The following is a 22880-nucleotide window of genomic DNA, read 5'->3' on the forward strand; positions in this document are numbered from 1 at the left end:
ACATCATGATTTTAAAGCAATGACTAGTAGTAAGCATCCTGCTGAATGAGGAGGCAGATGGAGTCTTTTTACACGTCAGGACTTTCCTACGGGGTTTTCTCATTTTCACAAGTTTCGATTCCTCTGTGCCGTGTGACAGCACGACAAGGAAAGCAGCATTCAGGAAGCTGACACCGCGCATGCGCAAAGCTTCAGCGGCAGAAATCAGACTCCCCAGTAAACAGCCTACAGAGCCACGCCCCTCCCTTGGCCCCGCCTCTGGACGACGCGGACACACCCCCACATAGCCACCTCTGGTAGCGGCGCCCCGGCACCACGTGATGAGAGCAGTGACGTAAGAGGAAGAAGTCGCCATTAGAGGGAGGCGGATAGAAGAGCCAGGAGTCGTTGGCCTGTCAGAGCCGTGTCGCTGGTCAGTGCCGCTTTCCGGGGCTGCGCTTGGCCTTCGGTATAGGCTCCTAGGTGCCCGCTTCAGTGGAGTCCATGGCGGCTGGAGGAGCAGGAGGCGGAGCTGGGGGCAGCAAGACGTACTCCTTCAAGGTGGTGCTGCTCGGAGAGGGCTGTGTGGGGAAGACGTCGCTCGTGCTGCGCTACTGCGAGAACAAGTTCAACGACAAACACATCACCACCCTGCAGGTGCGACACTGCCGTCATGGCCGCCGCCGGCTCACGCTGTGGTGACCCCGGAGGTCACCGGGTCTCTGCGCGCTGTGACGGCCCCCAGCACAGCCCGGCCTCACACGTGGGCGCGGAGGAGTCGCCGGGCAGTGGGTACTGAGTGACTTAGAGGGGTTCTCCACTACTGGACAGCTCATGACTAATCCTGGCAGGGCCTATAGACAATAACCATGGCGTCTGTCCAGTCATGTGGGCACTGCTGTCCCCCTGTCATTGTAGTGTCATGTGATCACTGCAGTCAGGGGCGGTCATGTCACCTGTAGGGGACAGCAGTGCTGACCTCATTGGCTGCAGGAGGTGAGGAGCCATTGTGCTTATATTCAGGGTGCTGAATGAAGCTGGGACTGGCCAGTGACTTGTTACTGTGATCAGATTGAGGGGGATATCAACTTTACTTTATTGGAAAAATAAACACTCAACCCCCCCCCCCCGACACACACACACACACACACACACACACACACACACACACACACACACACACACACACACACACCCCCCCCCTCCACAAAAGTAGTATGTAACAACCCAAGCTATAAAGCTAGCGTGTCACTAAGTTCTCCCAGTAAAATCTGCATTTAAAAAATATATCTAAACAAAACCCAGAAATAGTCACTTTCGCTTGAAAAAAAAAAACTTAAATGATCAAAGTCACAAAAAAGATGGAATCAAGTTATATTTCAGCCTGCAAAAAATTTTTTCATAAACTCCGTCAGCAAGAAAAACAAAAACGTTTTGAATGTAATTTAGTGAGAAGGTAAAGTATAAATAATACGTGTTTGGCATCACAGTATCCATAATGACCCAGTCCCACAAGGAGGATTTGGTGAGGGGTGTGTGGTTTTTTTTTTTTTTTTTTTTTTTTTTTTTTTTTACCCCCTTGTTACAGATTTCTGGATTTGTTAGGTTACTTGCATTTTTTTGCTATTTTGGTTTTGACTACTTTATTGCGTATTAGACCACATGCACATGTTGAGTATTTGTTCAGTATTTCACATCAGTATTTGTAAGCCAAAACCAGGAGTGGGTGATAAATACAGAAGTGATGACGTGTTTCTATTATACTTTTCCTCTGATTGTTCCACTCCTGATTATGGCTTACAAATAATGTGTGAATGTGGCTGTTTCTGCATCTACTGCAAGACTATGGGGAAATCTGATAAGATCTCCTGAAAATAAACCCCATCTTTTTGATCAAAAATACAAGACCCTGTCTTATTTTTGGAAAAACACTGTATATAAACCTTGGCATCTCATTAATCATACTGACCCACAGCATAAAGTTAATAATTACCTTGTAGCTCCCAGGCAATGACGTGAGTGTATATCTCCCCTTCTTTGTATTTTTATTTCTTAGAAGACATTTGTGGTAAAACTAGTTATGTTTTACCACAAATGCATTGAGGGGTATGGTTTCTAAAAAATGGGGATTTCCCCTGCAGCAATACTTCATGAGCTTTGCAAATACAGTTTGGCAACAGGACCATTCTGGCAGTTTCTTGAATTACTGCTAAAAATGCTAAGCTGTCTCATGGATGTGTATAGAAATGTCAACTAACATATTCTGTGTGGGGTCTGATATAACAGTATTGAAAGTTTGAAAAGTCCTCCTTTTTTTTTTTTTTTTTTTTTTTTTTATATATTCTATAACTTTTCGGCCTAAATTTGCATTAATAGTAAAATACAGTGCCACGGAAAGTGTCAGTCTTTAAGTTTTAAGCGTAAAAACCAGAATTTTGGTCTTTCTAGTTCTGATGGTTTTATCAAGATATCTAAAATGTACACACAAACTGGGTGGTATGTATGGACTCTGCAGTGTTACACCACAGCTTCCTAAGATTAAATGGTTGTCTGGTCTAAATGGGTAAGTCTGCAGTCATTGTGTGCGACTTTTATGAATCCCCCCTTGCCCCCATGTGTATGGGAGTGCTGAGTGTCATGTTGACAATGTGCCAGCCGTCTTCGAGAGAATCTAGAATTAGGCTATGTTCACACGTCGCGTTTTTGATGCTTTTTTTTTTCCGCAGGCAAAACCTGCTCTTTGGCAGTAAAGAATCAACTTCAAAAAAGCAGGTTTTGCTGAATTTTTGTCCGTGTACATATGTCTTTTGTCCATGCTGATAAAGTTTAGTGTATAAAAAAAAAAAAAAAAAAAAAAAAAAAAAAAAAAGATGATCTAATTCATCTTCCTCATGTTTCGTTACCAAAAATGCAGCAAAACCTGATACCTGCGTTTTTTGCACTACCCATTGCTTTCTATGCGTGAAAAAAAACGCTGAAAGTGGCATTTTGCAAAAAACACAGCTCTTAGACAAAACATGAAAGAAAAAACAAGCTGTGTGAGATTTCTGAAGTCTCATAGACTTTGTTGGTGCTTTAAAACGCAGCTGACAATTTGCATAAAAAGCTGCAAAAAACGCAATGTGTGAACATGGCCTTATTTGTTAAAATCAGTTTACATTCAGGCTTAATTTGTAAATGAAAACAAGCCACAAGTAAACTGATAGTCAATGAGGCAGTGAGTAATTAAAAAAAAAAAAAAAAAAAGAATAAAATAACATTTTTATTTTTATAGTATAAAAACTGAGGGAGGAAAAGGGCACCAATCACATAAAATTGACAAGTGTCAGACGTAAGACAGGAGGCATGCTACTTAAGCAATAGCAAGGATGCATGAACACCATGAAACCAAGATGAAGTATGTGAATGTATATAAATACACACTGTAAATATAGCCAGCTGTGCAAATGTTATAACCATTATCACTGGCATAATTGTGCTGGTTAACACCAGGATAGCAGCAGGACCTCCCAACGGATGCGCCCACCCTGACGCGTGTCAGATACTACTGATTTAGGGAATGTTCACATCACGTTTAACTCTATATTCAGTGGCTGCGTCGGGCCTGACTTCTGAATCCTCACAAAATGGTATTCGGGTGTATGCGCTGATGAGGTCATTGACTATAATGACGGCGTCAGTGTATTCTGTCATACATATTCAGAGGCTATCTACGCCTAGTTGAGACGGGCAGACATGCATCTTGCTGCCCACCTCCTAATATGCACATTCGGCCACAAATGATGCATGACAGGGCCGACTGTGACTCCGTCTGCATCATTATTGTCACTGGCCCCATCAGTGCACACACCCAAATCCTGTTTTCTGGGGTTTCAGACACAAGTCCCGATGAAGCCACTGAACGTAGGGTAAAACCTGATGGAAATGTAGCCTTGGGGACTTTTTTCTGCCAGGTTATGTATGAATGTAAAAAACAAAAATTGCAACATATTCAATCGGACACCATATTACAAAGGTATTTGCCTCCTTGATGTGGGGGCTATACATGCCCTCTGCCACAGAAATCTTAATCAGAGCATATCCCCTTGAAAAAGCAGCAATAGCGAAACGTGTCAGTGTGCATGGAGTGGATCCCACATTATACACAGCATGGGTAAGCAGTAACTAGATCCTTGCCAGATCTTTGGCTATAATTATCTACCTCCTTAGTTGCACTAGCTCTTCATTGTTATCTGTATACGATGGCATTTGGCTGTAATACAAGGGAGCAATATAGTGTATTGGCACATATAGGCCTAGTGGACTATAGCATCTATTGCCAATTGACTTTAATATAAGTAGTCAGTTTATTGTGTGTATGTGATGGGGTCCAGATTCCTTTCTCATGTTCCTCTTTGAATGCCTCATTCACTTATTTTAATGTCTGGTTGAAATTTAGATTTTGCTGTGTAGGTTGTTTGTGAGCACCTTAGGCACTCATTTGTAGGTTGCATTATTAGTTAATCTATTTCACATGGAAATTTATGGGGGGACCTATAACCGGTCCCCAGCTGAAAGATATATACACTGCTCAAAAAAATAAAGGGAACATTCAAATAACACATCCTAGATCTGAATGAATGAAATATTCTCATTGAATACTTTGTTCTGTACAAAGTTGAATGTGCTGACAACAAAATCACACAAAAATCATCCATGGAAATCAAATTTATTAACCAATGGAGGCCTGGATTTGGCGTTACCCCCAAAATTAAAGTGGAAAAACACCCTACAGGCTGATCCAACTTTGATGTAATGTCCTTAAAACAAGTCAAAATGAGGCTCAGTATTGTGTGTGGCCTCCACGTGCCTGTATGACCTCCCTACAATGCCTGGGCATGCTCCTGATGAGGTTGCGGAGGATCTCCTCCCACAAACCTTGCCACAGCTCGCATTGATGTGCCATCCTGGATGAGCTGCACTACCTGAGCATCTTCTGTGGGTTGTAGAAGCCTCACGCTCATGGTAGCATGAGACGGACATGTGCCCACGATGCAGAAATGCTCAGGATTTTTTCGTGAGCATTTCTGCATCTCCCTGGCAGAAAATAAAACGCATGCGGATTGTACATGTGTTTTTCCTGCCAGGGACTTGCGGAAGTGAAGCGTTCTTCACTTGCATTTCCACATGCTGGTTGACAAGTGCTTTCCAAGCAATTTTAGCATCACTTGGAAAGTGCTTGTCAACTTAGTCACACTATATAAATCCATGCAAACGGCATGGATTTATATACTGTGACCCGACAGAATGTCAAAAAATAAATGTACAGTTACTCTCCGATGGCCCCCGGTGTCTTGATTCCCGGCAGCGGTAGAGTGAAGGACCTGCCGACGTCAGCGTCGCGTGACCCGTCACATGACTGACGTCAGCGCAGGTCCTTAATTCCATCACGAACTGCTGCCAAGCAAGGAGGAGCGCACCGCGGGCCGCCAGAAGGTAAGTATTTATTTATTTTTTATTTTATTCTTCTTTTTTTTTTTTTTTTTTTTACTGTTTTCAGTGGTACTCAGGTCCGGAGGAGAGTCTCCTGTCCTCCACACCTGGGTACCATCTGCACATTTGAACGCGTGGAATGCGCATCTACATATACAGTGATGCGGAATCCATGCGTTCTAATGCAAGTCAATAGCGGGGAAAACCCAGCCACGTCCGCAAAATACGAGGGGCGATCCAAAAGTAATGATAATACTAAACACAATATAGTCAAAAAATTTTTTAGTTTTCTACATAGTCTAAGAAGTCTATACATTTAGTCCATCTCTTTTCTAAACTTAGAATTCCCTTCGAAAAAAATTCTTGATCTTGACCCTCAAAAAAATCCCCAACAGCTGTTATCACGTCGCTATTGTCGTCAAATTTCTTGCCCCGGAGGTGTTCCTTGAGCCAAGGAAAGAGAAAGAAATCACTGGGGGGTTGTTCCACCTGTTCAAAGCCCGCTTCTTGAATGGTAGCCATGGCAACTGCAGCTTTGTGAGCCGGCGCGTTATCTTGGTGAAACAGCACTCCAGCCCGCAGTTTGCCGCGCCTTTTCTCCTTGATAGCCTCCCGCAATCTTCTTATTTGTTCTGTGTAGTAGGAGCCCGTAATAGTGGCTCCCTTCTCCAAATAGTCCACCATAATAATTCCTTCAGCGTCCCAAAAAACGGATGCCATAACCTTCCCTGCTGAGCTTGACACTTTGAATTTCTTCGGCGTCGGTTCGTTGGCTCGTTTCCATGTCATCGATTGTTGTTTTGGGATCAAAGTGGTGGATCCAGGTTTCGTCCATGGTCAAAAAACGTGACAAAAAATTCTCCTTGTCTGCTTGGAACTTTTCGAGATTTGCTATTGAAATGTCAACTCGTTTCTTCTTTTGCTCGTCGGTTAACATTTTTGGCACCCAACGCGCCGAGACCTTTCTCATATGTAATTCTTTTGCAAGGATTCTTTGAATACTGCCATATGAGATCCCCGTGACCTCAGCTACATGCCTGATAGTCACTCTTCGATCAGCCAATACAACTTCTTCAACTTTTTTCACGTTTTCTTCATTGAAGGACGTGGATGGGCGTCCTTCACGATGTTCATCTTCCGTCGATGTTCTTCCCAGCTTAAATTCCTTGGCCCAGCGTGCAACTGTGGAATATGGAGGAGAAGAGTCCCCAATGTTTCCACCAAGTCGCTGTGTATGTCTTTGGTAGTCATTTTTTTCAAGCAGAGGTATTTGACAGCTCTGAGCTCGTTTTTTTTCTAGTTTGATGTTCACTCCTCGGCAGTTCCTATTCAAATGAATGTAGCTCCCGGGAATCGTGGCCTATTTAAGTGATTTTTTTTTTTTTTTTTCCCCTGGACTAGTGGGTACCTAAGAGAGAAGAAAACATTTTTATTTTAATTTCTGTGTGCAATAGAAATAACAGATTATCATTACTTTTGGATCGCCCCTCGTAATTGGTAGTGCTGTGGTTTTTTCCGCAGTGATAATCCGCAGCGGAAATTTCTGCAGCATGTGCACAGCACATGTGGATTATCATTGGGGAACATGGCAGACCTTCTACCAAGCATTTTTTAAGCGTTTCTGCAGTGTTTTTGCCGCTGCAGAAACTCTTAAATGCATCGTGGGCGCACAGCCTAACATTCAAAAGTGACCAAAACATCAGCCAGAAAGCACTGGTACTGAGATGTGGTCTGTGGTCCCCACCTGCAGAACCACTCCTTAATTGAGGGTGTCTTGATAATTTCCATCTATTGTCTATTCCATTTGCACAACAGCATGTGAAATTGATTGTCAATCGGTGTTGCTTCCTAAGTGGACAGTTTGATTTCACAGAAGTTTGATTTACTTGGAGTTATATTCTGTTTAAGTGTTCCCTTTATTTTTTTGAGCAGTATGTGTGTATGTATAATATATCTATATCTCATTCTGCAATCAGAAATCCACTGGAGAATTCCCTCACCACATGTTTTGCTCGCCGGTCACAATGCTCTTCTGCTAATAGGCATGTTAGGTTGTGGCGTTGGCTGGTCAGCAGGATGCGCAGTACATGCTATGCTAGGAGGGGTAGTCATAAGGCATTAACAAGATGTTCTGTTTGCGGCAGATATGCTTGTAATGTCATTATAGACTTGTTGGATTTCTTGATTGCTGAATTATTCGCCTGATTTGCTGCCATTTCTGCTATATTATATATATTTTTTTTTTATTGCAAAGCGGGTGGGTGCAGTGACAAGATGGTAAACACCAAGTAATAGGAATGAACTCTGAGGCTCTCAGGAACATGTGAATATCTATATCTATCACCATTTCATATTACTAGTCGGTGCCAAGCCTCCATACAGTCTGTCCAAACTGCTGCATATCAATAGAAAAAATATAAAGAGGCAGCACTCCCAAGAAATTTTTGAAAAAAAAAAAAAAAAAAAAAATGGACTTTAATGAGCCCAAAGGCGACGTTTCGGTTCACAGAACCTTTCTCAAGCAGAGTTCAAGTGCATATAGTGCAATATATATATAGTTACAAACAGTGATGCCATAATTAGAATCAATTCATACAAAAACATGATTATATAAAAAAGTGCAATAGTGCATTTCTCAAAATATCATCCAGTTACATACATAGTAAAAAAATCTTTTACAAACATATTATCATCAGTTACAGTATCCATAACTCTCATAAAGTGATAAGTGCTTTAATTGATATCACTTTATGAGAGTTATGGATACTGTAACTGATAATGTTTGTAAAAGATTTTTTTACTATGTATGTAACTGGATGATATTTTGAGAAATGCACTATTGCACTTTTTTATATAATCATGTTTTTGTATGAATTGATTCTAATTATGGCATCACTGTTTGTAACTATATATATATTGCACTATATGCACTTGAACTCTGCTTGAGAAAGGTTCTGTGAACCGAAACGTCGCCTTTGGGCTCATTAAAGTCCATTTTTTTTTTTTTTTTTTTTTTTTTTTTTATAAATTTCTTGGAGTGCTGCCTCTTTATATTTTTATATATATCTATATCTAATTCATCAATGGTCACCTGTGTATGCCTGACTATTTTTGCTACGTATTATTGGAACATGTGATTGATTGATTAATTTTTTTGAGAAGCTTCACACTTTTAATGTCAATTGGCATTAATGCTCTTATGACTGACATAACATTGTCACTATTATAGCCTGGGTCTAATTTCAGAAAATATATTGGTTGTGGTGTGATGTCTGTTTTATTCCCTAATTAAGGGTTGACCTGTCTTTGTTGAAAGTGTGAAAATTCTGTCCACAAAAAGGTTAAAGGGAGTCCGTCATCTCCAAAATTCACTTTGATTGGGCTTTTATACAGTGTTGCAGGGAAACTGGCACCTATAAGATGCATACTAACACTAGAAGTGATGCAACAAAGAGGCATAACATTGTACCAAACTTTTGGCCACACCATGGGTGCATTGAAGCCTCCTCATTTACATATGAATGAAGTTACTTTCTCAGGTACTGGTCCAGTAACCGGTACAGTGTTCCCTACAATGCTTTAGAACCCATTTAAAATGCATTTTTTGGGGGGAGGGGGGGGGGGGGGGGATGCACTCCCTTCTAGTGCCTACTGAGCTCCCAAAATGCACTGCTCCTCAGTGATCAGAAACTGACAACTTTTGGACTGAAGATGTTGATGATGTGAAAAATGCTGTTTTCTGTTGTGCATGGATTTAGGCTCAATGTTTCCCTTTTATTTCCAGGCATCCTTTCTTACAAAGAAATTAAACATTGGCGGCAAGAGGGTAAACCTTGCTATTTGGGTATGTTCCTTTTTTTTTTCTCTCCTTGTTTTCTGCAATGCACGACCTCTAAATGATGATTAGACTTGTGATCCTAGAGGGTGGGGATTTGAAACAAACTTACATGCTGGACTGCATAACTGGGAAAACATGTATTATACACAGCACCAATGAAAAAGAGGACTTGGACATAATGTGACTCTTAAACTTATTTATCCCAAAACTCCTCCTTTATTGAAATATAAATAATGCTATACAGAAATATGAAAAAAAAAAAAAAAAAAAAAAAAAACATTTGAAAGGTCACAACAGACTGGCCCTGACATGGGTAATGTCCTACCACTGGAATCTCCTCTAATCCTGTCAACTGGGTTCCAAAAGTCAGAAATGGTGGTTTAGTATGCACTCCAGTCAGTCAGAAGTGATTGGAGTGGCAGTGAAGCATGTTCATTACTGCTTCATTTTATACAAGGAATTCTGGCCCCTTTCTTGGCATCAGGCATTGTCCCTGCATACCTCAGCAATCATACATGCTGTGCATAGTTCTTATACTCCTCGCTCCCCCTCACTAAATACCTTTTTTAAAAGGCAACCAGTCATCAGAAAAATGACTATTAACTTGCAGGTGTGGGGTTAATCTGCAGGTTAATAGCATTATTATGCTGTCCGGCGCCTGCACTTAGGCGAATGCTGCAGGGAGAAAATTTCCTTTTATTCCGGTTTCAGTCACGGGGGTGCCAGTGCTGGTTCAGTCACCGCTCTGAGTATAGATAGCGGTGGCTGTAACCGTGGCCCTGACTGACTGCTGCCATTAATGCTGAGCCAGTGTCAGTCAGGGCCAGGAGCGCAGTTAGTCTGTATACTCAGAGCAGTGACTGAAACTGGAATGCTGCCGGGGAGAATAAAGTCCATTTTCTCCCAGCAGTGTTAAGCTAAGTGCAGGTGCTGGGCAGGTTAGTAAGGCTATTAAGCTGCAGATTAACCCCATATCTTCTGGTTGTCTTTTTTTTTCTGTTGACAGGTTCCTTTAACACGTTTTTAAACTGAATCTGTCAGTAGGTTTTTGCTGTGTAATCTGAGAGCACCATGATGTAGCGGCTGAGAGCCTGATTAATGATGTCACTTACTATGCTGTGTTTTATTAGCAGGAGATTATCACTACAGGACGAGCTGTATAGTGCCTCTATAGTCTATCCTACAAAACATCGGATCGCACTCGGGCCAATGTTAGTCTATGGGTGCCTCATGCCATGTGTGTTTTGCTTTTTTTTTTTTTGGAAAAATTGCAGCATGTCTGAGTTTTAGCTGATATTTGGATTGCACTCAGCCATGCAAATCACTGAGTGCGTGGAAATCATCGGACCGCGCTCGGTTGACTTTGTAGTGCAGTCTGATTTCCGTGCACTGACACAATTGAGAACTTGTTCTCCCGCTTCTTATAGTGTGCACTGATTCTCGAGTTATCCGATTCTCTCAGATGAGTTTAAGTATAGAGTATCCTTTGCGTGTTCGGCCCAGTTCTCTCGGATGAGAGAATCTATGCCCGTCTGACCCCAGCCGTAGTGATGCCTTGCTGGAATCGGGGTCTCTGTCCCTACCTCATGCTGCTGTGATTGCCTTTAATGAGCAGTTCTTCTGTATTACATGGTCCACTTCTCCTCGGTCTCCGAGTGATACAAGGTAATATAAAATGGCTTGAATTGCTCCAATACTGTGGAATGAATTATTTCTATTTCTCTCTGACAAAAGAATTGCTAACACTGGTACTTTTAACCATTGATACTGATAAGAGTACTTGGCAATAGGAAGACTGTTACTTTGTTTGTGTTGTAGCACCATCAGTGTTAATCTTGTATGTTTTTCTATTTGTGTAGGACACCGCTGGTCAAGAGCGATTCCATGCACTTGGCCCCATCTACTACAGAGACTCTAATGGAGCCATATTAGTCTATGATATTACAGACGAGGACTCCTTCCAGAAGGTATCGCCTGGCCTGTGATGGTTAAATGGGCTGTTGCACATGTACTGTACATTGCATATACTATAACTAAACTTGTCCTTTTGCCCAGGTTAGAGTATAGGATGCTTGTGCTGATTCAGCTTATACAAATGATCAGCGGCGAATGATTCACTACTTTTAATACAACACTAGTTTCTGCTTCTTAAAGGGCTTGTCCAGGCTTGGGACAAAAGTCTGCTGAATCTGACACAATTCCCTGTGTTAGTTGAAAGTCGCATATAAAGCATGCATATTTGCAGACCTGCACAGACTAGACTTGATCGGCTTCTCTCAATAGAAAGGAATTGAGAGAAGCCAGGTAAGTCTGGTAAGCATGTAAGCATGTAACTGCAAATATGTAATTTGTATACATGGGGGGAATCATGAAGTGCGTGCATTGCGTATTGTCATGATTTTGCAATCACTTAGTAACTGCAGACTTTTGTCCCAAGCCTAGACAACCCCTTTAAAGTGCCCATACACATTAAATTTGATTAAAATGTATGGTTTTGATCATTAACCCTTTCACAACGTATGGATGCGTCATAGGGCTTGTCCCGTCATTTGATGGTGCTGAGTAGTGATGAGCGAATATGAATTGTTAACCCTTTCGGCAAGCACGCTCGGGTGCTCGCCGAGTATTTACGGCATGCTCAGCATCAATGAAAGTGTCGCCGCGGCTGCATGTGTCACATCTGTTAAGACAGCTTTGACACATGCAGAGATGCCTAACAATCAGGTAATCCCTGCATTTGTCAAAGCTGTCTTAACAGATGTGACATGCAGCCGCGGCGACACTTTAATCGATGGCGAGCACCCGAGCGTGCTCTCCAAAAGGGTTAACAATTCATACTCTCTCATCACTAGTGCCGAGACCTCATCTTTTCAGGTATATGAAAGCTGATTTGATCAGTGGTCATGTGTCCCTAACAGCCGCTGGTCAAATCACTGTCCACCCAACATGTTAACAGCTTTAACCCCTTTCCAACCCTTGCCGTATTAGTACGCACATTCTTACAGCTGGCATGTGCCCGCAACAACCGCGGGTGGAATCGCGATCCACCCGCGGCTGTTAACATGTTAAATGCCGCTGTCAATCTCCGACAGCAGCATTTAACGCGCGCTTCAGGGTTGCGTGCCATAAGCCCCACCCATCGGCGACCCCATCACGTGATCGCGGGTCACCGATGGGTGGGCATGACAACCCAGGGTTTGCAGCAGACAACTGTGGTTGTTATGATCTGGTCGCTATGAGCGCCACCTAGTGGTCGGCGCTCATAGCACAGGACCATTTCTGCTGCATGCTGGGGATCTGCTCGTCCCCTGTATGTAGCAGAGGCGATCAGACAACTGCTGCTTCTAGTCTCCTATGGAGACTATTGAAGCATGCAGTAAGTGAAAAGAAAATGTTTTTAAAAATATAAAAAAAATTAAAATATAAAAGTTTAAATCACCCCCCCTTTCGCCACATTCAAAATAAAATCTAAAAAAAAAAAACCCCACATACACATTTGGTATCGCCGCGTTCAGAATCGCCCGATCAATATAAAAAAAGAATTAATCCGATCGGTGTAACGAGAAAAAAATTCTAAACGCCAGAATTATGTTTTTTGGTCGCCATAAAATGCAATAACGGGCGATCAAAACATCGGATCTACCCCAAAATGTTATCAATAAAAACGTCAGCCCGGTGCGCAAAAAATAAGCCCTCACCTAGCCCCGGATCACGAAAAATGGAGACGCTACATGTCTCGGAAAATGGCGCTATTTTTTTTTTGTTTTAACTAAATTTTGGAATTTTTTTCACCACTTAAATATAAAATAACCTATACATGTTTGGTGTCTATGAACTCGTAATGACCTGGAGAATAAGAATGGCAGGTCAGTTTTAGCATTCAGTGAACGTGGTAAAAAAAATAAACTGTGGTATTGCACTTTTTTTCAATTTTACCGCACTTGGAATTTTTTTCCTGTACACGATATGGTAAAACTAGTAATGGCGTTGAAAAGTACAACTTGTCCCGCAAAAAATAAGCCCTCACATGGCCATATTGTCCAAAAAATAAAATCGCTATGGCTCTGGGAACAAGGGGAGCAAAAAACGAAAAAGCAAAAACGACAAAACCCAAGGTTGCGAAGGGGTTAAATTCCGCTGTGAATCTGACAGCGGCATTTAACTCTCACCAGAAGCACATCACAAACTATGCCCATCTGTGCCTTTTCACGATTGCGGGGCGCCGATGGGTTGGCATGACCCAGAGCAGAGTTGTCAGTCTCTGCTGTATTATACTGTCCGGCCATAACATTGTCTGAATGCACAAGACAAGTGACTGAGCCCACCCTGCTGCCTGTCTCATTAGCATAGCATGCAATTCTGTGCATCACCTATCACTGTATACTGGATAACAACGCTCTGTGAAGATTGCTGCTGGGAGTCCATGTCTGAGCTCCGCCTGCGATGGTTAACCTGTTCAATGCCGCTGTCACCCTTTTGACAGCAGCATTTAACACCGCATGGGGCCGTGTCATTCCATGTGTCCATGTTGTGATTGCAGGTCACTGATAGTTGGCTACGACAATCAGGGATCTGCTGAAGACTTTCTGAAAATGGTATCAATAAAAATGTCTTGTCCTGCAAAAAATAAGCTCAATTAAAAACAAACAAAAAAAAAAAAACACGTTATGGATCTCTGAAAATAGCGACACAACCCAATTTTTTTTTTTTTTCTTAACCACTAAAATAAGAATAATAAAACCTGAACATGTTTTGGTATTGCTATAATTGTACTGATGAGCGGGATCTTATTGCAAGATCAGTTTTACCACAAAATGTACACTGTAAAAACAATTCCGCAAAGGGGGGGGGGGGGGGGTGTTGTGTGTCAGGATTTCTCCCTTGGAATTTTTTGCCAGAACACTGAGTGGTCAAATCAATGATGTCATTCAAAATTACAACTCATCCCACAAAAAAAAACAAGCCCTCATGTCTGTGGACATAAAAATAAGAGTTGAAGCTCAGGGAAGAAAAAAACAAAAATGCCAATTGGACCTGTCGTGAAGGGGTTAATAGCACACTCGTCAACTTTTCTTAGTTTGCTTTATTCTGATTCTTTTATTTCCTAGGTAAAAAATTGGGTGAAAGAACTGCGGAAAATGCTGGGAAATGAAATCTGTTTATGTATAGTAGGTAGGTCTCATTTTTGTACGACTATTCTTGAATCTGTGGCCTTGAGCTCATGTCCCTAATCGGGATCCACATTGCACAGACTCGGATTCCTGCCCGCAGAATCCTACTAGCCTGTGATAGTTACCACTATGGTATCCAGAATAGGATGGTGGATTGGGGTATATACAGTTGTGCTCAAAAGTTTACATACCCCGGCAGAATTTTTCCTTTCTTGGCCTTGTTTCAGAGACTATGAATGATAACAAAAAAAACTTTTTCTCCACTCATGGTTATTGGTTGGTTGAAGCCATTTATTGTCAAATTTCTGTGTTTTCTCTTTTTAAATTTTAATGACCACTAAAAACATCCAAATGACCCTGATCAAAAGTTCACATACCCTGGTGATTTTGTCCTGATAACATGCACATAATTTGACACAAATGGGTTTAAATGGCTACTAAAGGTAACATCCTCACTTGTGACCTATTTGCTTGTAATCAGTGTGTGTGCATAAAAGCTGAGTGAGTTTCTGGGATCCAGACAGCCTCTTGCATCTTTCATCCAGGCACTGACATTTCTGGATTGTGAGTCATGGGGAAAGCATAAGAATAGTCAACGGATCTACGGGAAAATGTAGGTGAACTGTATAACACAGGAAAGGGATACAAAAAAATATCCAAGGAATTGATAATGCCAGTCAGCAGCGTTCAAACTGTGATTAACAAATGGAAAATCAGGGGCTCTGTAAAAACCAAACCACGGTCAGGTAGACCAACAAAAATTTCAGCCACAACTGCCAGGAAAATTGTTCGGGATGCAAAGAAAACCCCACAAATAACATCAGCTGAAATTCAGGACTCTCTGAAAACTAGCGGTGTGGCTGTTTCAAGATGCACAATAAGGAGGCACTTGAAGAAAAATGGGCTGCATGGTCGAGTCACTAGAAAGCCATTACTGCACAAATGCCACAAAGGATCTCGCCTACAATACGCCAAACAGCACAGAGACCAGCCTCAAAACTTCTGGTACAAGGTAATTTGGAGTGATAAGACCAAAATTGAACTTTTTGGTCACAACCATAAACATTACATTTGGAGAGAGGTCAACAAGGCCTATGATGAAAGGAACACCATTCCTACAGTAAAGCACGGAGGTGGATCGCTGATGCTTTGGGGATGTGTGAGCTACAAAGGCACAGAAAATTTGGTTAAAGTTGAAGGTAAGAATGCAGCATGTTATCGGCAAATACCGGAGGCAAATTTGCACTCATCAGGCCAGAAGCTGCGCATGGGACTTACTTGGACGTTCCAACGTGACAATGATCCAAAACACAAGGCCAAGTCGACCTGTCATTGGCTACAGCAGCAAAGTGAAGGTTCTGGAGGAACGTTTTTAAGCTTGTGCCCTTGGAACCTGTGAACAGGTTATGGTAGTAGTTTGGCTATGGATTGTAGCTTAGACCCCGGCATGCCAACCTGTAGCCTGGTGACAGTCTTCATGTTCCCCCTGTCCTCTGCAGGTTCTTCCAGCTTATAATTGAGTTTAGTTACTGATTACTATATATCCACCATGCCTTGCCTTTGCAAACTTGTCATTTTTTTTTTTCTCTTGTAACAGGAAACAAATTAGATTTGGAAAAAGAAAGACACGTCTCTGTTCAAGAAGCAGAAGCGTATGGTTAATTTATTACAAGTAATCAAATACTTTGTTTTTAAATTTTTCTTTTTTTTTAAATTGCTTTTGTACTTTTTGCTTTCAGGTATGCAGAATCCGTGGGTGCAAAGCACTATCATACTTCAGCCAAGCAAAATAAGGGAATTGAAGAGTTATTCCTTGATCTCTGTAAAAGTAGGTATTCGGAGTGATTCTCCCAATAGAAGTTCTAATTTGACGACAATTGGTTGCCCCCGTCAGAAACAAGCTGCTCGTGACGGGTCGGCTAGGTAGCACTACATAGAGCCCATTCAAATAAACGCCTAAAACCTTCAGTTTGAGATGTCTTTGTGGACATTCTCTCTGCTTAATGTTGGGCCTTCCTGTTATGGAGAACAGGTCGTATTTCAATTTTAAAGCTTTGGTAAGGTTTAGTGCAAGTTGACTTGCAGGACGCTGTTCATTGGCCAGGTCAGTAATCGGTGGCCGCTAGACGTGAGCCCTGACAACCCGTATGTCCTGGCATCTGCAGCTCTTATTAGCACAATGATGACATATATAACTGTACCAAGAACCCCCACCCCACCAATCGGCAATTACCACCTTGGGTAGCAGCTTTGTACACTATTTAGTGGCCAGTGCCAAGAACTGCTGCTCTTCCCGTCTCACAGTTGGACAGGTCACCAATTTGCTCATAGGCCTGGCTCAATTGTAGCACGGGCATGTAAATCCATCCTTAGTAATAAGTCAGATACAAGGGAATCTGATAGTAACTCACATTGTAGCCACCTCTTCCCCCAACCCAAGTCTGAAAACTTTACTTTTTCTTTGCTCCTAATCGATACAAAAGATATATTTTTTTTGGAGCCAAGACTCATGGAACCATTCACCAATCCATGCTTTTTTTTTTTCTTTTTCTGTTAACCTATTTTAAAGGCTAACTATAATTTTTCCTTTTTCACTTCTATAGGAATGATAGAAACGGCACAAGTAGATGAAAGAGCCAAAGGCAACGGGCCAAGCCAATCGGGAACTGCAAGGAGAGGAGTACAGATTGTAGATGATGAACCACAGGCACAGAGTGCGGGCGGATGTTGTTCTGGATAACGTGTGAACTGAGCAGATACTTGTCCGATCAGGAAGATTGCCATATTCCAAGTCACTTATTCTTTTACCATTGGAATAACAGAATTTAACAGTGTTTAAATGAAGAAAAAATAAAATAAAAAAAGTAACAAAATCCATCAGGAAGCGGTAAACTAGCGGAGTGCGTGACCAGAGAATTGGCATTTTCTACAGCTGATAACCGAGCAATTACCAATGGCCTTTTTACATATGTTTTTCTTTAATGAAGAATAATATGCATGTAGAAGAGACCTACTTAAAGCTTCATTTATATTCTTTTTAAACCTGTTCTTTATTTAATAACTTATGTACATTGTTAGGATGGTATGCACTTTGCTGCCCTTTGTATTTTGTGGAAAACTAATTGTATTCTAAAAAGCATTCCCCAGCCCCCACGGCAAATACCAGTCAGATTTTTGCAGGGTTTGCACATGTACTAACTGTTAATTTTGGTTATACTTAATTCTGTAAAAAGATTTGGTCAATGTGCACTGTGCATTACATATTAAATATTTTATCAGCTTTTTCCTGTACAAAATATGTACTAGAGCGTTGTATGACATTGAAGCTATCAGGTTGTCTTAATACTGTTCTGCAAGTGACCTTTGTCCTGTCCTGACTACTTTACTAACTGCAGAGATTGCATACACATTGGAATATAATCCCGCTAATCAGAAAGGACCCAGAGTATAATATTACACCGGAAAACATCCATCTTGTGGAGGAGTACATAGAACCAGCACTTATTTGCTACTTATCGGTCCTCCTCCCATGTAATTGCTATTATTCGTTGTAGAATAAATCGTTTGCCTAACAATTTTTTTTTTTTTACAATAACTTAGAATTTCTTTTTTTTTTTCTTCCCCACTTTTCCAGTCACTTAACTCTCACACTGACATGTTCGAAGCTTTACAATCGGTTAAGTAGATCTAAGTGTCATGGTATTAACCTTGTGGTTCCTTGGAAAATGTCTGTTCACTTGTATGATGGCTTTCCTGCACTATATTTGTAGATAAATACAGGGGGATTGTGGGGAATAGGGGGCTACAAGTAATGTTTGACATCAATTTGTTTTAATTCACAAAGAAACAGTAAAGGTAATAGTGAAAGATCTGGATAGGAATCACTTGACTTATTTTTCGTCGTCTTGTGCCTAAGTAGAAGTGGGAAACTATCAGATGAGTCCTTTAAATATTCAGCTATCCAGAAACAAAGTTGTTTGTTCCAGTTAATATCTTCCCTATTTTCTGACATTTAGTGGGGGCACAACAAAGGGGGTGTACTATTGTGGCTCTTGACCATCTTATATTTACTAAAGGATTAGGCCAGATGACTCTTATATTTTGTACAGTGTATACATTTTTTTTATTTTCCTTCACAGAAAAGAAAGTACTGTTCATTATCTCCCCCTCTCCCCCACCCCAAAAAGCAAAACAACCAAACCTGTCCTTTCATTATTGATCTGATTTTGCAAATCAAACTTGCCATTTTGTTCCTCATTCATAGAACCATTCACTTGAATGAGCATCTGAATGCCTTTAGTTTGTGTTATCAGTCAATTTTTTTTATTTTTTTTTTTCACCTCTTAATATGAACAAAACTGATGGTGAAGAAAAACAAACAGTCACCTAGCATGGATGAAAATTGGATCCAAGACTGATTAAAATCATGAATAATTACAAAACTGGTGACTGAAGGGTGGGCCTTAGGCCATAGTCACACGAGCTTATAACATGGCCTAGTGCTCTGCGATAATACATCACATAGCACTCGGACCAGTGTTATTCTATGGGGCAGTTCCGATCTGGGATTTTCTCATGCCGATTTGGCATGAGAGAACAATCTGAGCATGCTGCGTATGCATCCGAGATTCGGATTGCACGCGCCCATACAAGTCTATGGGTGCGTGTGAAACATCAGACTGCGATGTCATCCAAGTGCAGTGCGATAACCTCGGATGCCGGTAATGGAGGATATGAAGAAATAACTTCCTTTGCCGTCGCACCTGTACTGTGATTCTCTTATGTGAGAGGATCAGAGCACTGACACTTTGCTCACGATCTCAGCAGAGAAGAAGCAGAGTGTCATTAGCATATCACATCCAATGCTAATGTGATCCTGGCCTTAGGGCAAAAAATCTTGACTTTCCTTTGTGGATATGCAGGTGTCTCAGCTTCGAGGGATTAGACCAGTTTAATAGTGCAATCTGCCGGGGTCGTCCCCCGCTCTCTCATGCGTGCAGTTGTGTGGAATCCATAAGTAGCTTACTATTCTTGATAGGTTTCAACCAATATTTTGAGGCAGGAATGCTGTTATGTGTGAAATTTCTTAAGTGTGATTGGACAGTTAAGGGTCTTTGTACATGTTTCTTGTGTTTTTTCTCTGTGCAGATTTGTCACAAAACCTGAAGGATATCCCAGTCCTAGCAAGGGCTGTGGAATCTGAGTCGGTATACAAAGGACCAACTCCTAAAATACATAATAGCCTGGGTTCGTTAGTGCAATGCAGTTTGTGCTGAATATTTTTTTGAAAGAATTTGTGAAAGTTATGAAGTGTCCTATAAATGTCTGTTCTGTTCCTGATCTAAGGATCTGGGCTTTTAGCTGAGATGAATCTGTGCTGCGCTTTATGTACATGCTGAGTAGTGAGGCCGGGCTGTGGTGTCGGAGTTATGGATAATGAGGAGTCTGAAGTTTACCTTCCTGCTTCCACAGCCCTGCTAGCCACGTGAATAAGATCCTGAAATCTCGGGCACACGTTGGCTTTTTTTTTTTTGCAGGTTTAAATCTGCAGCATGTCCATTCTTTCTGCATTTTTGCAGTAGATTTCACCTATACTAAAGAGGAAAACACATCTATCTTATGCTGCGGTTTTCCTGCCAACACATCAGTATTCACAGCAGCAGAGCCTGAACATGTGCTAAGCCTTGTGGAGGGAAATTGCCAGCTCACATGTATGGGTAGTGGAACCTCAGGGACCCCGTGTGCAGACAAGGTCAGAAAAACATGAGCTGCAGTGGATTAACTCTGTATTTAAGTTATACTAATGTGGTTCCCATTAAAACGTTTAATATGTAACCTTAAGGTGTATTTACACAATATAAAAATCTACGCGCTCTACAACCATAATTCAGCAGCAACATGTGTTAGTATTTGCTGCAGACTTTTACATAGCATTGACATCGTTGATCAAATTTCCTATCCAAAAAATCTGCAACACTTAGAAAATGCTGTAAAAGGAATAATAATGTTTCTTCTACACGAGAAGTCACTCTTGGCACAACGGAGTGAGTGTATACATTGCTGCTAGGATAGGCCGATATCTTGAGGTTGTAAAGAATTCAGAATTTGTCCCACAAGTTAGAAGAGCAAATACAATGGTAACCAGTTTCCAACCAATACTCTGAAGTGTCCCTGCTTCTAGGTACACACTGTCAGTCCTATGTAAAATGAGGATGAAAGTGCGGAGGACCACCATCTGCACAACAGTGCTCCTGTTTACTGCCTATGCAGTGCATTCACCCAGGACTTTGGCTTTGATAACCTCTCACTTGTCCTTTATTTTAGGATTTCTTTGCTGTACTGGCTCCAAATGTAGCAGCTCATCGGGGTAAGGTCTAAGGCCTCTTCAGACAGTCGCATGTCTAGGCCCATCTGCTGCTTTAAAGTTTGCCATACACATTAGATGGCTATTGGCTGAGCATTAGTTTGTTTCCCCCCAAATCTTTATACACATGACCACTTGCCTTGGTCAATTCTTCATGTGTTTTCAAAAGGAAGAGCGGAGAAAACGGCTACTAGACTCTTCTGGCCGTGGTTTCTGGCCTGAAAACAGGGCCGGATCGAAATTCTAATCTCCCAATCCTTCTCTCAATCAACATCATCTGTGGAAAGAGTCAAGAGGACCCCCTTACCCCTCACATGATTGGCTGACCTATCTGCCTTATATGGGGGTCTTTAATGATCCGTATTAAAGCGCACCTGTCAGCAAGATTGTGCTTAGTAAACCACATACACAGGCAGGTGGGCGCCGTTACTCGATAACTTTGTTGATGAAATCCGTCCAGAGGTTCTTTTATAATCTTTATTTTCAGTTCTGCCATAATGATATGCCCGTGCTTTGGGGCGGGTCTTAGGGAGGGGCTGTAACTGGTCCTCTCATCATGTATGCCTATCCCTGGCCTCTCGCAGGTCACTGCTTTCGGTGACCTGCCTACTATTTTAAATATTGCCTCTGTAATTTCTCAGCCAATTTGAAATTTACATGTCCCAAGATGGCTGCATGTGCAGTAGCATTTCTCGATTGCTGAGAGATGCTACTGCGCACGGGCGGGCACCAATTTGCTTTTGGAAAAAGAATTTGGGTGCAGCAATACAAGAAATGGTACTGTGCAAGTGCGGGCGGCAGGTGCCATATTGCTGCAGACAAGTTACTTTTTCCTGTAGCAAGATGGCGCCCGCGCTGTAGTATCTCCCGGCAACCGAAAGATGCTACTGCGCATGTGCTGGCCGTGGCCATTTTGGGACATGTAAACTTCAAATGGGCAGAGAAATTACAAAGGCAATATTTAAAATAGTAGGCAGGTCACCGAAAGCACAGTGACCTGTCAAACACCAGAGATAGAAATACATGAATACATAATGAGAGCAACAGAGCACAGACAGATCATTATATCAGAACTGAAAGTAATGATTACACAAGAACCACAGGACAGATTTCATCAACCAAGGTATCATATTAATCAGTGTAAATTGCTGGAGAGAGAAAAAAAGAGGCTAATCCTGGAGCTGGAGATCATTCGGCTTTTGTGTTACGTCAGAAAATAGATTAACAAATGACTAATTTTTGTGCAACGAGTTCAGCAAAAGTTTTGCAACTTTCTTTTCCAGCTCTGCCAACATTCTGAAACGGGGCAGAGTTTTGAGGTCGTGGTGGTATCTGAGCAATGCCCAACAGGTTTCCTAGGATTTAGGCCACAAAATGTCATCGGAGTCTGGCACATGGGCGCCAAATGATGCTCTGCCTCCTACTGGTTACATCAGACCCTTCGCCGAGCCAGGCCAGTAATGAGGAATTCCCTCTGTCCAAGGCTATGTGCCCACGTTGCATTTATGAAGCAGAAAATTTCTGCTGCATAAATGCAAGTCCTCTCCCGGAAAAACGCATGCGGAATTCCGCACGCGTTTATCGCGCATTTTTCGCGTGTTTATCACGCGTTTTCCACATGCGGAATTGCCTTGCGTTTTTTATGCATTGGACAAAGGCAATTCCGCTTGCGGAAACGCAAAATTAAATGACATGCTGCGGATTTTTGAATGCGGCATAAACGCTGCGGAAAAATCCGCAGCATGTGCATAGAACTTGCGGAATCCCATTGGGGACCATGGGGTGCGGATATACATGCGTTTTTCAAGCGTTTACGCTGCGGAAATTCCGCAGCATATACGCTTGAAAAATGCTACGTGGGCACACAGCCATAAGGTCTGTGCCGAGGCCAGGCCGTTCTCACATCCATGATTTATACCGGTACGGGTAAGTAGCCACTGGCTGGGGCCTGTCATATCCCAAACACCAGCCACCTGGGGGTCTAAAGACCCCACTACCAGATTTCGGCTTTTTGAGTTCAAATACCACAAGTTCTCTGAGCAGAAACCTCCTTGGT

The 22880-nt window shown here is 41.9% G+C and overlaps 1 protein-coding gene across 1 annotated transcript; it reads left to right on the forward strand.

The window, feature by feature from the left end:
• Nucleotides 1-297: 297 nt before the first annotated feature.
• RAB21 (RAB21, member RAS oncogene family) lies at nucleotides 298-18333 on the forward strand. The gene is made up of 7 exons (XM_073651794.1): nucleotides 298-636; nucleotides 9236-9295; nucleotides 11149-11256; nucleotides 14398-14461; nucleotides 16058-16112; nucleotides 16200-16288; nucleotides 17064-18333. The coding sequence occupies exons 1-7, from the start codon at nucleotides 484-486 to the stop codon at nucleotides 17198-17200; spliced, it is 666 nt and encodes a 221-aa protein (XP_073507895.1). The 5' UTR covers nucleotides 298-483; the 3' UTR covers nucleotides 17201-18333.
• The last annotated feature ends 4547 nt before the right edge of the window (nucleotides 18334-22880 follow it).

This window comes from Phyllobates terribilis, unplaced genomic scaffold (assembly GCF_046119375.1).
Source record: "Phyllobates terribilis strain yellow unplaced genomic scaffold, ASM4611937v1 Scaffold_11__3_contigs__length_659146591, whole genome shotgun sequence".
Taxonomy (NCBI): Eukaryota; Metazoa; Chordata; class Amphibia; order Anura; family Dendrobatidae; genus Phyllobates; species Phyllobates terribilis.

Coding starts and splice junctions, on each gene's coding strand:
- RAB21 (XM_073651794.1), top strand. CDS start 484: ATGGCGGCTGGAGGAGCAGGAGGCGGAGCTGGGGGCAGCAAGACGTAC. Junction 637..9,235: donor AACACATCACCACCCTGCAG/GTGCGACACTGC, acceptor TTTTATTTCCAG/GCATCCTTTCTTACAAAGAA. Junction 16,289..17,063: donor ATTCCTTGATCTCTGTAAAA/GTAGGTATTCGG, acceptor TCACTTCTATAG/GAATGATAGAAACGGCACAA.